At 43.2% G+C, this 15,720-nt stretch overlaps 1 protein-coding gene across 1 annotated transcript; it reads right to left on the reverse strand.

Annotated features, from left to right (window-relative positions):
* Positions 1–3,038: 3,038 nt before the first annotated feature.
* On the reverse strand, positions 3,039–9,702 carry cidea (cell death inducing DFFA like effector a). Its single transcript, XM_026180563.1, has 5 exons — positions 9,543–9,702; positions 9,070–9,205; positions 5,693–5,845; positions 5,241–5,413; positions 3,039–4,066 (listed from the first exon to the last, which is right to left on the reverse strand). Exons 1-5 carry the CDS (start codon positions 9,608–9,610, stop codon positions 3,964–3,966), a joined length of 633 nt encoding a protein of 210 aa, XP_026036348.1. The 5' UTR covers positions 9,611–9,702; the 3' UTR covers positions 3,039–3,963.
* Positions 9,703–15,720: the final 6,018 nt, after the last annotated feature.

Raw genomic sequence — 15,720 nt, forward strand, 5'->3', positions numbered from 1 at the left:
TGCGGTGCCGGGTTGCATGTCAGACGATCCTGCGGGGCCGCCCACTCACCCCGACTTGTCAACCGTGCCCGCCGAATATCACGATCTAGGACAAGTCTTTAGCAAAGACGGGGCCCAATCGCTGCCCCCCCCCCCCCCCCCCCTCGTCCGTACGACTGTGGGATTGATTTGCTCCCAGGCACCCCCTTGCCCACTAGCCGACTCTATAGTATCTCGAAACCTGAGTGCGAGTCTATGGAGCGCTACATTACGGACTCCCTGGCAGCTGGCATCATCCGCCCCTCCACTGCTCCCTTGGGCGCAGGCTTCTTTTTTGTTGACAAAAAGGGATAAGACCCTATGCCCCTGCATTGACTATCGGGGACTAAACAAAATCACTATCAAAAACAAATATCCCCTACCTCTGAACGCCTCAGCTTTTGAACTCCTTAAAGGGGCCACCCATTTCACCAAACTTGATTTCCGCAATGCTTATCACCTGGTCCGCATCCGCGAGGGGGACGAGTGGAAGACGGCCTTCAACACCCATCTGGGCCACTTCGAGTACCTGGTAATGCCGTTTGGACTCACTAACGCCCCTGCCGTCTTCCAAGGCCTGGTAAATGATGTTCTACGAGATTTTTTGAACCACTTCGTGTTTGTTTATCTTGACGACATTCTGATTTTCTGCAGATCCAGAGCTGAGCATGTTAAGCATGTAAGACTGGTGTTGCGCCGCCTGCTGGAGAATCGGCTGTTTTGTAAAGCGGAGAAATGTGAATTTCATGCCTCAACTGTCTCTTTTCTGGGTTTTATCACTGAACAGGGCCGGTTGCGAGCGGACCCGGCTAAGGTCAAAGCTGTGTTGGAGTGGCCTGTTCCCGGCACCCGTAAGAAGTTGCAAAGTTTTCTGGGATTCAGCAACTTCTGCAGACGTTTCATCCGGGACTTCAATAAGGTAGCATTGCCTCTCACACAACTCACATTGCCCAAACAACCGTACACTGCAAAAACTCAAAATCTTACCAAGTATATTTGTCTTATTTCTAGTCAAAATTATCTCATTACACTTAAAATAAGACACAATCAGCTACAGGGCAACATTTCAGTAAGCTAAAGGAACTTGTTTCAAGACAGTGAATCTTGAAACTAGAGAAAAACTAGAGATTTTTCACTTGTTCCATTGGCAGATTTTTTCACTTATTTTAAGCTAAAATATCTTGTATTAAGTGAAAAAATCTGCCAATGGAACAAGTGAAAAATCTCTAGTTTTTCTCTAGTTTCAAGATTCACTGTCTTGAAACAAGTTCCTTTAGCTTACTGAAATGTTGCCCTGTAGCTGATTGTGTCTTATTTTAAGTGTAATGAGATAATTTTGACTAGAAATAAGACAAATATACTTGGTAAGATTTTGAGTTTTTGCAGTGTACCTGTGGTCTCCGGCAGCTCAGCAAGCATTCGACCGTCTCAAGAGCCTGTTCGCCTCGGCCCCCATCCTGGCCCAGGCTGACCTCGCCCTGCCATTCGTGGTGGAAGTGGACGCTTCTGATTCGGGAGTTGGGGCGGTTCTCTCTCAACGCCAGGAATGTAAATTACACCCCTGTGCCTTTTTCTCCCATCGTCTCACTCAGGCCGAAAGGAATTATGACGTGGGCGACCGGGAGCTTCTTGCCATCAAGTTGGGGCTGGAGGCGTGGCGGCACTGGTTGGAGGGGAGCGAACATCCTGTTGTCGTGTGGATGGACCACAAGAACCTGGCCTACCTCCAAGCGGCTAAGCGCCTGAACGTCAGACAGGCCAGGTGGGCATTGTTTTTTGCACGGTTTAACCTAACCATTACCTACAGGCCCGGGTCCTGGAACACGAAACCAGACGCCTTGTCACCAATGTTCCCTCTAAACTGCGCACGTGTGCAAATGCGCACTGCTGGCAGGTCTCTGCGCACAAAAAAAAATCTAACCTGAATTGAAATTAAAATTAATACTTTAACAATTCTGTTCTGCAGTGTTACTCAGTGAGTGACTGGCTGCTCCCGTATGGGATTAGAACGATGCCACCTTATCCCATAGTCCAGCCAAAAATGCAATTCACATTCGTGTACGCAGCCAATCAACGTCATTGACAGGCTATGACAGTGTCCTTATGTGCCGACACCGGTGTTTTAGCTAGCAAAGCGGCTGATGTGGAGTGAAGCCACGTTAATGACAACGTGTACAACCACTGGAGATGTGAGCAGGACAGACGGAACAATTGACGGAAAAAGTGTGGAATTTATACCAGTTTTTAAATTGTGTTGATCGGCCACGTAAAACCAGAGTTATGATAAAAATATCTGCAGTATTTGGTTTTCTTCCTGAATACTGTCGTTGTTTATATTTACTGTGGGAAGAAACGGTAAAAACAGCGTTTTATAAGAAATAAAGACTCGAAAGCGCTCCCCGTATGTGAGCAAAAACAAACCCCCACCCCCCTCTTCCTTTCCTATTCGTCCAAAAAAGTACCATGTCGACCAATCAAAAAATGGTATGGCAACGTGGCATCTAGTTGTTAAGAAATGGGGGGAAATTTTAGGAGTGACAGCGTGTTTGAGATGTGAGAGATTTGCGACGTTTAGCGCAAATCTTGTGTAGTTAGTGTGTGGTGTAGTTAATAGTTTTGTTGTGTGTGTCAGAACAATGAGGCAACTTCTGAATGTTACAGGTGTTACAGCAGTGATACATCTCCTGTTTGCACTCAGCTTGAATCAGTTAAGCAGAACAAGAGTAGAGAAAAAGATAGAAAATAAAAAAATGTCTCTATTGTCTGTTGCGTACATTGTAGAGGGCGACTCTGCCTCTAAATGGGAACAGGAACTCCGTCTTCTCCCTCCCTGTGAAATACAGCAGTTGGATCTTTAGCTAGGACCAGTTGATTTCATCCAAGAAACGTCTTCAGTTCTAAAATTAAAGAGTGGAGCGTCCCAGATATTTAAACTCTAGTGGAGTTGTCCCTTTAGTGATGAGGCACTATACAGAACTCCAGTCTGTGGGGATGAAGTGCTATGGAAAAACACAAACAGGCACAGAGTTGTTGATTTATTAGTCAGATATTTGATTTACAAAAACAAATTTAATCTCATTCAATACAAAAATCTTTCCAGCTGAAATCAGACGAAACATTCTTAAAAAACGCTGATCTGATAGAAAGACTAGAAATGCTCTCAGCTTTCCATGGAAACACACACATAAGTGATCCATATGTAGACAATTCAAACATGATCTTTATTCAGGCAGAGGAAATCAAACACAAGTTTTCTCTAGTTTGTCTCAAACACACAAACTGAGGGTCTGATCATTTATTACAGTCAGTCCCACCTCAGCAGAGGGGTGTACTACAAAGCCAGATTAATGTTCTTTTGAGCTATCTGGAGCTCAAAAGTCAGAGTTTCCTGTGTCATGAAATTGGCTCTTTTTTTACCTGGCTAAATCACCATGGTAACTGATGATGAACACGTACCCTGGTTGGGAGCAGGTTATGCTCAGAGCATTGGTTTCAAATTCAGCTGGATGGCTACATTTTCACTGATTATTTTATTTACATGTTTAAAGTCATTTTAGATTCTGTTCTGGGAAAATATGTTTTGAATATAGCAGGCCTTAGAGATAGGGAGAGGATTTCGGTCATTCTGGGGGGGGGCTCTGAGTAGAGCTGCTACTTCACCACAACGAAAGGATCCAATTGAGGTGGTTTGGACATCTCACTAGGATGCCTCCTGGGCACCTCCTAAGTGAGGTATTCCAGGCATGTCCTTCTTGGGGGACATGCCTGAATCTCACCCCAGACTGGAGGCTGGAGAGAGGGATGTCTAGGCTCCTCTGCTTGGGCTGCCCCGCGTCTTGGCCCTAAGATTTGTCGAGGGAGGTAACGCAAAGAAAGCCTGGGCGTGTTAAACACCTTTGTAGTACACCCGCCTGAATGAACAGCTGAACACAAAGAGACATGGCTTTAGCGGCAGGCATTTCCGGTGAACTGCAGTAGTGAGGAGGATGTGCAGAGCAGCAGTTGTCCGGCTAGTCTGGTCAGAGAGGTGACGCAGCACAACAGCGAGCTGAAGATAGAGACAGAAAAATTTAGTCAAATAAACTCATAATAAGCAATGTTACATGAGGTACTATGGCTGTTTTCCAGTGCCTACACTGAATAAAGCTAGCATAAAGTTGGAATTCAGTGACTCTGATCAGCATCATCACCTTAAATTTAAAGTGAGGTCTGCTACCCTTGATGTAACCAAACACTGACCATGAACGCCACAGCTGCTCTGTACCAGTCCAACATTGCTTATTACTGTATATTTTAACACATCACTGCACACTGACCAGTTTACCTTAAAGTAGACTGCACTAAACTATGTAGTACTTATTGAAGTATTTATACTTTAATTAATTTTCAAGACAATATTAAAGATACATTTCCACTTTATTAAATGTCACTGACTGATCAGTCCTTACTTTTGAAAATTAACTCATCTACTTTTCGTTCTCTTTTTTTACATCTTTCTATGAATTGTTGGATTTGAAATCACTGGCTACATGCTGAAGTGCCGTAACCACAGCTTTTTTTGACTTCACGCAAGCTGTGTGAAGTCATTATTGTGTTGCTACACAGCAAGTATCTGGAAGCACCGCCAGAGTGCACCACATTAAACATGAACTCCATGCATAGTTATATGCATGAAACAGATTTATCTGCACTGAAGCTGCCAGAGTGCCATTCTGGATTGTTCCTGAGTGCGTTATTAGTTTAAGTCTATGTACCAGGCATGACCAGCGAGTTAAGAAGAGTCAGGAGGGCCAATAAACAAAGAAAAAGGAACCACCATCTTCCTTGATCTGCAGCAGCGATGCAGAGGACTTCCACCCCACACAATAGACCTCCACAGTCACTTGTGGAGGTGGTGCTGACACTAACTGTTCTCCTGTGTTGGAGCTGGATTAGAAGTTCTGCACACCCTAACATTTTCCATGTCAAATTTTATTTGCAAGTACCTCGTAATAACTGGATAGTTTCTGCAAAGTGTTCATAAAGTTCTGTGTCAAAATTGGAGAAAAGGTAAGAAATATAAACGTACACAAGAAGTTAACTTAGCCAGTTATGAATTTGAAAGCTTTGAACAATTCAGACTGGAAACTGAAAATATGAACTACATATAACTAGAAAAGACGAAAAAAGTCAGGCTTTGCACAACACTGCTGAGACTGTTACTGTGATCAGGCTCGGCTTACTTGAGGATGCGTTTGATCCTGGTGAATCTGAAGTCGTATGAGAGTGTGTACATCTCATACACTGTGGCCCTGATGGCGAGGCAGCACAGGAAGTCTTTAGGCTGCAGTTTGTAGAGGTCAAAGGTCACTTTGGCAATCCCACTCTTCTTTGGCTGACGAAAGCATGGAATAATCTGAAACACCAACATGTTCAGAAAATTTTGATTTGGGTAAACGGCTTTTTAACTTTATGTGTTTTTAAAAACAAGCTACATTATTCTGGGCAACAAAACACGTATTTAAGAAGAATTATTTATTTAAGTTCTGATCCATTTCCTGTCTGTTTCCTGTCTGTTCTTCATGCTGCTGAAGTGTGTGAACTTCCCTCCTGGGCTCAGTGAAGAGAGATCATCTCACTTCATAAATGCACACAGACACTCAGCCGCAGTGATGAACATCATCTCTGCTCTCACCTTGCTCTCTGTCCACATCTCCCCCTTCTCCAGCACCATCAGCAGTGTGCTATTGGGCAGTGACTGGAAGAACTCCTCTGAGTCCACCACAGTCCCATCCTCCTCCAGGACCAGAGTCAGGAACTGGTAGGACATCATGAACACCCTCGCTGCCTGGGACACAAAACAGGAGAATCAATTCAAAGAGTCAGAATCTGATGATTTCTTCGTCTCTTCATAACAACTGTACAGGATGACAATGTTTTTATGATTCACCTGTTCAAATTCAATTAAGGCCTAAAGCTACCATTAGTAGGGTTGTGGCCACTTTGATTAACAGGTGCATGGTGACACATGTCAGGGACAAGGTGCAGGTCAGATGAGTTCGTGAGGCACTTTGTTGAATGATTTCCTGTCTCCAGGAATGCTATGTTCTTCTCTCAGTGTCACTCACTACCTTGCTTGTCCATAAACTTTCTACCTGGTTTTGTTCTTTGGAGGGCTTTATGAATCTGGGTGACCACATCATTCCATATATCTTCTGCTGATTTATTCTTACCCACTTCTATTATAATGACAATGTTTACAAGCTGCTCTTTATACTTAGTAACTGCCACCACTTAATATGTCTGTGAAGGTCTTCAGTCATCCAGGTCATCGCAGTCTAAGGAGCTTGAAAAGAAAAGCGTCTGAACTTCTTTAAGTTGCTTGAAGATGTTTCACCTCTCATTCCAGAAGCTTCTTCAGCTTCCTCAATTCAAGCATCTTCAGAACTGAAGAAGCTTTTCGGATGACAGGTGAAACGTATTCACACTTTTCTTTCCAAGCTCCTTAGACCACCACTTGATTTGAAAACCCTGGGTCAAGTAGGGTCTTCTCTTCTCTTCCAGATCAAGACACACGTCCATTATGAGAAGGAGATGTTGGAGGCTGGAGGTGTAGGACAGAATCATTTTTTGTGTTACTTGTTCAATCTCCAGACAAGTAAATGGCCTGTATTTGTATAGCTTTACTAGTCCCTAAAGACCCCCAAAGCGCTTTACACAACCAGTCGTCCACACATTCACATACTGGTGATGGAGCTACATTGTAGCCACAGCCACCCTGGGGCGCACTGACAGAGGCGAGGCTGCTGGACACTGGCGCCACCGGGCCCTCTGACCACCACCAGTAGGCAACTGGTGAAGTGTCTTGCCCAAGGGCACAACGACCGAGACTGTCCGAGCCGGGGCTCGAACCGGCAACCTTCCGATTACAAGGTGAACTCCCAAGTAAATAAACAATCTGCATTGCCATTACGCCACTACAATACATGATAACATGGTAATTTGTCTGAAGGTGTTAGGGTTAGGAGGTTAGGGTAAACAGATCTGTTTAAAGGTTTGGCTGCTCTTAATCTTTATGTTGTTTGCTGTGTGGACATACTGAAGTTTCCCACTGAGAAAAATAAAGTTACCATTGATCATTAGGCTTTCCACTATAATTCCAGTGCCATTTCAACCTGAACTCATGCCTTGTAGTAGAATTTGAAGTCCTCAAAATTCCCTTACCTACCCTCCCACTTTCTCTTTTGGATGCATGGTATGTCATCTCTTTTAGCAATTCACTCATTATACAGATGTTGATGGTATCGCAAAAAATTAAATCTGTTCATCTGGACGTAGCGTTTTTAGTGGGAGAAACGTTTTGTCATCATCAGGTGACGTCTTCAGTCTCAGCTGACTGCAGGTTTCATTCTTATAAACAGGACATTTGCATAATGACTGAAACCAGCCCACTGAAGGAACAATGGGCTGTGAGGTCAGTTCCTTAATCTTAATTATGCAAATTCTCATGACCACTGATCAACAACCACTGGAGGACGGGGCTGTGGCCCCCCCACACCCTCTAGCAGATCATTACATGAAGGAACCTTTTAAAAAAACAAGCGCGTCCATGCTCACAGGTGTACACACGGGTGATCACACCCACAAACTACACCCTTTTTGGCTCCTACCTCAAAGCACACTGTGTTCTGTTGATCTTATGTGCTGCACAATAATGTTTAACATTTAGTATTTACTGTCATATTCCCATATATCATTGTGATGTTGTTTATTCTATTACTCTTGTTCTCTTCTGCTTGTTTTCTTTTTTCTTTCTCAACAGGTGAAATTATTAAAGTATCTACTGTTATCTATTGTTAGCTAGTTTATTGTGATGGTGCTGTTTTTATTATGTTGCTCTTTGTTGTTTGTTTTCTCTTCTGGGTTTTTTTCTCCATACAGGTGATCCAGGTGTTTTGTTTGTTTTTCTTTCTTCCCCCCTTTCTCACCGTCTCTTCTCTCTCCTCTATTTTTCTTTCTCTCCCTCTCTTTCTTTCATTCTTTCTCCCTGTCCTATCCCCCAGTCATGTCTGTCCCGTCTTTAAAAAATGAAAATAAAATAAATACATAATTATAATAAAGGTCAATCAAATGGACCAATATGGCCATGATGATCCACTTGGTAAAGTAAATCCGCTTGCCATCTTTCTTGGCCTTCAGACACCAATTCTGACGGCTAAAGATCCAAACGGGACAGGCAAAAAAAAAAAAAAAAAAGCATGCATCAGGACGATGTTGATGGTACAGATTCATAAATAAGCTGTGAGGTGTTCAAGGGCCTGCTTATTCAAGACCTTGTATGTAAGAATAATGATTTTAAATTTTATTCTTTAATAAACAGGAAGCCAATGAAGGGAAGCCACTACAGGAGAAATCTGCTGTTTCTAGTCCCTAGTTTCTAGTTTCTAGTCAGGACTCTTGCTGCAGCATTTTGGATCAGCTGAAGGCTTTTCAGGGAGTTTTTAGGACTTCCTGATAATAATGAATTACAGTCGTCCAGCCTGGAAGTAATAAATGCATGAACTAGTTTTTCCGCGTCACTCTGAGACAGGATATTTCTGGATAGCAGTGAGAATGTACGCTATGCCTTCTAATAATAGTGCCCAAGGGAAGGATGTATAATGTGAACAGAACTGGTCCAAGCGTGTAAGTTAAAAATAACTTTGGTGTTTGAAGAAGATTTTCATGATCAAAGTTATTCAAACACCTTTTAATACCTACATCCTGTTTAATCTCCGTAGTAAAATATTAAGGTCAATAGTATCGAACGCTGCACTGTTCCTAAAGACTGCTTAAAGAAACTAAAAAGGTGACCAAAGGGGTTCAGGTTGTAATGACGAATAAAGGTAATCATACCAAATATTGAATTTAAAGTGTGTTTAAATTGTACAAACTGTTTTTGCCTTATTTAATATTTTTCCATGTTTGCACCTGTTTCTCCTTTTCTTAACAAAATATGAAGAAATGAGAGCTGGCTCAAGACTTATGCACACTACTGCTTATTGTCTAAGAGAGTTTACAGGTTGTTTTTACCTGCTCCAGGAGCTCATCTAGAGAAGACGCAGTCAAACTTCGCCGCCGCATCCGGCTGTATGTGCACACTCTGAAACAGCGAGGCTGATTTAGGGGCAGCATGTGTCGAGAGATGGTCTGGACTGTGGACACGGACCTGCAGGTCATTCAAAGTTCACTGCATTACAGTTTGAAATCTTATAGTCAAGTCGGAGGTTTTAATAACCTCAGACTTACATCTATAAAAACCCTCTCAGCTGCTTTCACTATTTCAAAGGTTCAGCAATCCTATTTACTGAGTGGCTTCCATTGTTCTTCTGCAGTTCTGCACACACACAGCTTCCTCTGCAAAGTCTAAAAATGTCCTGGATACAATTTGACGCACAGCTGGTTTGAGTGAAATTGCCAATATTTGTCTAATCCCCAGATTTACAATAACTAAACTGAATTTATAAAACTCAACTTTAAGTTTTGATAACATTTAAAAAACTCACCTCATCAGAGTCTCTGGCAGCAGCGTTTTGGCGTATTTCACTCCGGCCTGGATGGACAGCGGTGCCATCGTGAAGTCAAAGATTCAAACAGTCAGACAGCACGCTGAAGCAAAGCTGCTGCAGCCAGAGGCAGCTGAGAGGAACTACGGAGAATCCATGAAGAATGACAGCCTGTGATTGGTCACCAATAAAGAGCAGAGAGCCAATAGGATGAAGGATCATGTAGGCATCCAATTAAAACGAATGAATGCTGCAAAAATAATTTAAAAAGGGTAAAAAAAAAGATAGACAGAGACGAATAAATAGCAGGGATCAGATGGAATAACTTTATTCTCAAAACAAAATTGATATCAATGAGACAAGAAGGGTTTTAGCTTCACATCTGACCCATAATTACAAACAAAGAACAACATACCAAGGGTATGCAAATCAAGATCAAGTGTGAACGTTACTGTGAAACCTCAGCCACATTTCAGAGAAGATTTACGTACTTTATGTAGAGTCAGCGGGTTCCTAAACTGGGGCTTGGGCCCCTTAAATGGGTCAAGAGATACGCAAGCCATTGCTTAAAGACAACAGAAAGACCCAACAGAGCAAGAACCAAATATTCACCTGCATATCTGTGAATTAAATTATGATCATAAACTCTGAGCAGGGCTGTTTGAGTAACTGACAGAAACTCATCTCAAATGCAGTAAGCAGGTAGAAACACTGGAAGCTGGTTGGCCAACACTTTTTCTAAAATTTTGGAGATAAAAGGAAATTTTTAAATTGGTCTAAAGTGATGAGGAAGGGACAAGTCGGGGTTAAAGCTTTGTTTTGTTTTTTAAAAAGGGCAAATAGCAACCTGTGTAAAATACGAAGCCAGTTCTTAAATGCAAGTCTGATGGGTTTTCCTCCTATTACGCATCGCTGTCTCTGTTGGCCCTTCAATTGCTGATTCATTTAAACAACATTTGGAGTGAAAATCAGTTGTTTTATTCACACTTCTATGAGATGACCTGAAGTGCTTCTGCCCTCTCAGCGTCTGTGCTCAGAGAAAATCTCCAAACTGACTCCAATCCAGATCCGTAAGCAGCTTGTAGAGCTGGAATGCTTTTGTTTCACAACAAATGAGCCTGCAGATTACAGGAGATCGTTTTAATTTGGTGAGAGAATAAATAAGAATCAAGCCTTTATTTTTCTAACAGAAACAAATGAACTTTGACACAAAGAAAGGTCAGCAAACACACAGGACGGAAGGAAGGAAGTGTGTTTGCAGCCGACTGTGATTGACTGAGGTGTTTTTTTCTCAGCTGGTAAAGAGACACAAATATTTTAGTTGCTTATTTTTAGAAACATTCGGAACCACTACATCGATCACTACGGCCGTCTTCTTCTGTTTGTCTACCACCACTATGTCCGGTTGGTTAGCCACCACCATTTTGTCCGTCTGTATCTGGAAGTCCCACAGGATCTTAGCTCGGTCATTCTCCACCACACTTGGGGGCATCTCCCATTTTGACCTCGGGACTTCCAGGTTATACTCGGCACAGATGTTCCTGCACACTATGCCGGCCACTTGGTTATGGCGTTCCATGTATGCCTTGCCTGCTAGCATCAAATTCAAATTCAAATTCAAATTTTATTTGTCATGTACACAGTCATACACAGTACGATATGTAGTGAAATGCTTGGACAACTGCTCGTGACCTAAAGAAAACAAAAAAGGAAAAGGCTATGAATAAGATAGGAAATAAATATGAAAAATTAAAAAGGGTAATTTAACTAGGAAGGAATAAAATATAAATTAAGGTTAAAAATGAAATAACTGTACAACACAAATTAGAATGAAGGGTAAATTTAACTGGGAAGAATAAGATAAAATATATAAATTAAAGTTGAAAATAAAATAACTGTACAACAAAATACACAATACAGAACTATATAAGAATGTATGAAGAAATATAAATAAATATATACACAATAACAGCAGCTGTACAAGTATTAACTGGAAATGAAGAATATAGTGACCAGTGTTGTGCAAAACCAAAGTCCAGAAAGTCCAGTGTGTGTGTAAGAACCATATGTGTGGGTCAGTACTGTGTGGTGGTGTGATTGAGAGACCGTATCGCCTGCGGGAAGAAGCTCCTCCTCAGTCTCTCTGTGTTGGTCTTCAGGGAGCGGAATCGCTTTCCTGACCTCAACAGAGAGAACAGTCTGTTGTTGGGATGGCTGAGGTCCTTCACCATCTTCCTGGCCTTGGTCCAGCACCGCCTGCTGTAGATTGAGTGCAGGTCAGGGAGCTCGGAGCGGATGGTGCGCTCAGCTGACCGCACAACCCTCTGTAGAGCTCGTCTGTCCTGCATGGTGCTGTTCCCGAACCAGGTTAAGATGTTTCCCGCCAGGATGCTCTCTATGGTGCACGAGTAAAAGTTCCTGAGCACCTTGGAGGGCAGTTGGAAGTCTCTCAAGCGTCTGAGGTGGTAGAGACGCTGTCAATTTTTTTTTTTTTTTTTCATCTTGCACCCTGCTGTTATGTGCTGGATTGTCTCTGGGGCATCTTTACACAGCCTGCACCTGGGGTCTTGCCTGGTGTGATAGACCCCAGCCTCTATGGATCTTGTGCTCAGAGCTTGTTCTTGTGCTGCCATGATTAGTGCCTCTGTGCTATCTTTCAGTCCAGCTTTGTCCAGCCACTGGTAGGATTTCTGGATATCAGCCACCTCCTCTATCTGCCGGTGGTACATACCATGCAGGGGCCTGTCCTTCCATGATGGTTCCTCGTCTCCCTCCTCTTTCTTGGGTTTCTGCTGCCTGAGGTATTCACTGAGCACTCGGTCAGTTGGGGCCATCTTCCCAATGTATTCTTGGATGTTCGTTGTCTCATCCTGGACTGTGGTGCTGACACTCACCAGTCCCCGGCCCCCTTCCTTCCGCTTAGCGTACAGCCTCAGGGTGCTGGACTTGGGGTGAAACCCTCCATGCATGGTAAGGAGCTTTCTTGTCTTTATGTCAGTGGCTTCTATCTCCTCCTTTGGCCAGCCTATTACCCCAGCAGGGTACCTGATCACGGGCAGGGCGTACGTGTTGATGGCCCGGATCTTGTTCTTACCGTTCAGTTGACTCCTCAGGACTTGCCTGACCCTCTGCAGGTACTTGGTGGTTGCAGCCTTTCTAGCGGCCTCTTCATGGTTCCCATTTGCCTGCGGGATCCCCAGGTACTTGTAACTGTCCTCTATGTCTGCAATGTTGCCTTCTGGTAGTTCAATCCCCTCCGTTCTGACTACCTTCCCTCTCTTTGTTACCATCCGACTACACTTCTCCAGTCCGAACGACATTCCAATGTCATTGCTGTATAGCCTGGTAGTGTGGATCAGTGAATCGATGTCTCGTTCACTCTTGGCATACAGCTTGATGTCATCCATGTACAGGAGGTGGCTGACTAGGGATGGGTATTGATAAGATTTTCACGATTCCGATTCCATTTTCGATTCTGTTTAACGATTCGATTCTTTATCGATTCTTTTTAAAAAAGGAGAACACTAAGGTCGATTAGCTTAGAACTTTGTTTTATATCTTCTCTTTGAACAAGATAGAAATTTAGGAGTAACATGGCCTTACAAACCCAACAGTGAGATCTTAAGAGATCCAGCCTACGGCTCTTCAATGGGGTGTCACAGGGTCCCCGGGAAAAAACATTGTAAATGTAAAATAATAAAATAAATATTCTTCTGTAGCAATAACAAAGTATAACATAAATTATTCTGTAGCAATTACACAAGAATATCCAGTAATTTCCCTGCCTACAATTTAACACATTCACTTACCTAAAATCGGGGGCATCTGCTGTGGCAAATGGGTTCAAGCCTTTTACCACAAACTGAGTCACTGCTCGGTGACGTTCGTCTATCCTGGCCTGAAAGGAGACGCTAACGGTAGACTGCAGCGAGAACTGCCAGCATCTGAGCCAGACTCTGTCTGCCTCTCTCATCATGGTCACTAAATGCACAGTAATGGCAGGTTTGTAATAAGGCAGATTGCGCTAACATAATATGCACTGTTAGTTGATTAGGTGATCCGAAGGGCCAGCTGTGTTCTAGGATGCCCTCTGGACCCAGTGGAGGTGGTGAGTGACAGGAGAATGGCGGCTAAGCTGTCATCCCTGTTGGACAACATCTCCCACCCCATGCAGCAGACTGTGACAGCACTGAGCAGCTCCTTCAGTGGGAGACTGCGGCACCCACGGTGTGGGACGGAGAGATTTCGCAGGTCTTTCCTCCCCACTGCTGTCAGACTCCACAACAAAGACTTTAACTGAACAAACACACACATCCACACATGTGCAATAACACTAAGTGCAATAATCCTTTCTGGCATCATTGTATTTTTACTCAGTTGTATATAGCATTCGTATTCTATTTTTATCTTATTGTATATTTTTATTCTATTTTATTCTACTGTATATAGTATATTATTTTATTCTATTCTGTACAGCTGTGTACTGTATTTATTCTTATTGTATTCTAATTTTTGCGTCATAACTTTTGCACTGTCCACTTCCTGCTGTGACAAAACAAATTTCCCACCTGTGGGACTAATAAAGGTTATCTTATCTTATCTTATCTTATCTATCTTATCTTATTTACCTGCCGCATTAACGGGAGAGGACGTGCAAACGTTACCGCTGCTGCTGGGTTGAGATTCACGAGTCCGGAGCGGAATTAAAAACACGACATTCATTTAAGGTTATCACGCGTTTTGTGAGCGAATGCTTTTGCATATTCGTAGTGTTTCCTCCCTTAAATGAAGTATCTACTTTGCAAGTATTGCAAGTTGCCCTGTTGTCATCCGATTTCGTAAAGTATAACCAAACTTTTGAGCGTTTGAGCCGCTTAGGCGCCGTGTTTCCTGCCAGGTAAATGACGCTCCGCAACGTGGTGACGTCATTCGGGGCGACTGGAATCGATAAGGGAATCATTTGCAAAAATGGCAAACAATTCCAAGGAAGTGAAACAGTGGGAACCGGTTCTCAACAAGAACCGGTTTTCGATACCCATCCCTATGGCTGACAACTGCTCCGTTCCGTAGTCGGTATCCGTAGCCAGTCTTGTTAATGATCTCACTGAGGGGGTTCAGGCCTATGCAGAACAGCAGTGGGGACAGAGCATCTCCTTGGTAGATCCCGCACTTGATGGTGACTTGTGCTATGGGCTTGGAGTTGGCCTCTAGTGTTGTCCGCCACATCCCCATTGAGTTCCTGATGAAGGCTCTTAGGGTCCCATTGATCTTGTACAATTCTAGGCATTCCAGTATCCAGCTGTGGGGCATTGAGTCATAGGCCTTCTTGTAATCAATCCAGGCAGTGCACAGGTTGGTCAGTCTGGTCTTGCAGTCTCGGCTGATTGTTCTGTCTACCAGTAGCTGGTGTTTTGCGCCTCTGGTGTTCTTGCCAATTCCTTTCTGTGTCCCGCTCATGTATTGACCCATGTGCCTGTTCATCTTAGCCGATATGATGCCTGACAGGAGCTTCCATGTAGTACTGAGGCAGGTTATTGGTCGGTAGTTGGAGGGGACCGGTCCCTTCTTGGGGTCCTTGGGGATCAGGACCGTTCGACCTTCGGTTAGCCATTCCGGGTGTCTCTCGTTAACTAGCAGCTGGTTCATTTGTGCTGCCAGACGCTCGTGGAGTGTCTGGCAGCACTCCATATATATATAATGTTTGTTTTGTTTTTTTGGCCCACAATAAGGTTTTTAAAAGTTGTTGACTTTTTTCTCTGGAACCTAAACTTCTAAAGCCTGTTTTTTACAGGATTGTCTGAGTATAATTTTTTGATAAGATCCTAATATTACATCACAAAGTAAAAAGGAGCCGCAGCATGCACAGGCTGCTATTTCTGAAGGTTTTTTGTGTTTTATTTGGTCTACAACGAGGGTGTATAAATGTTACATATAAAAACGAGACATCATATCTTTGTGTGAAAAACATTCTGAAAGTTTTCACCAAAAAGCTGAAATTAAGTGAAAGCTGCCAAACATGCCTGTGAAGTTATTTTGTAGCTCAGTTACAAAAAGATGATGAACAGCGTAAAATGTCTGATTTCAGTATGTAAGTAAAAATATAAAGCGCACCAGGAACCGGTGACTCTGCTACAGTTTTCTGCCTCTGTACAGACCATTTAAGGGGTCCTGTTGTGGT

This window comes from Astatotilapia calliptera, chromosome 9 (assembly GCF_900246225.1).
Source record: "Astatotilapia calliptera chromosome 9, fAstCal1.2, whole genome shotgun sequence".
Taxonomy (NCBI): domain Eukaryota; kingdom Metazoa; phylum Chordata; class Actinopteri; order Cichliformes; family Cichlidae; genus Astatotilapia; species Astatotilapia calliptera.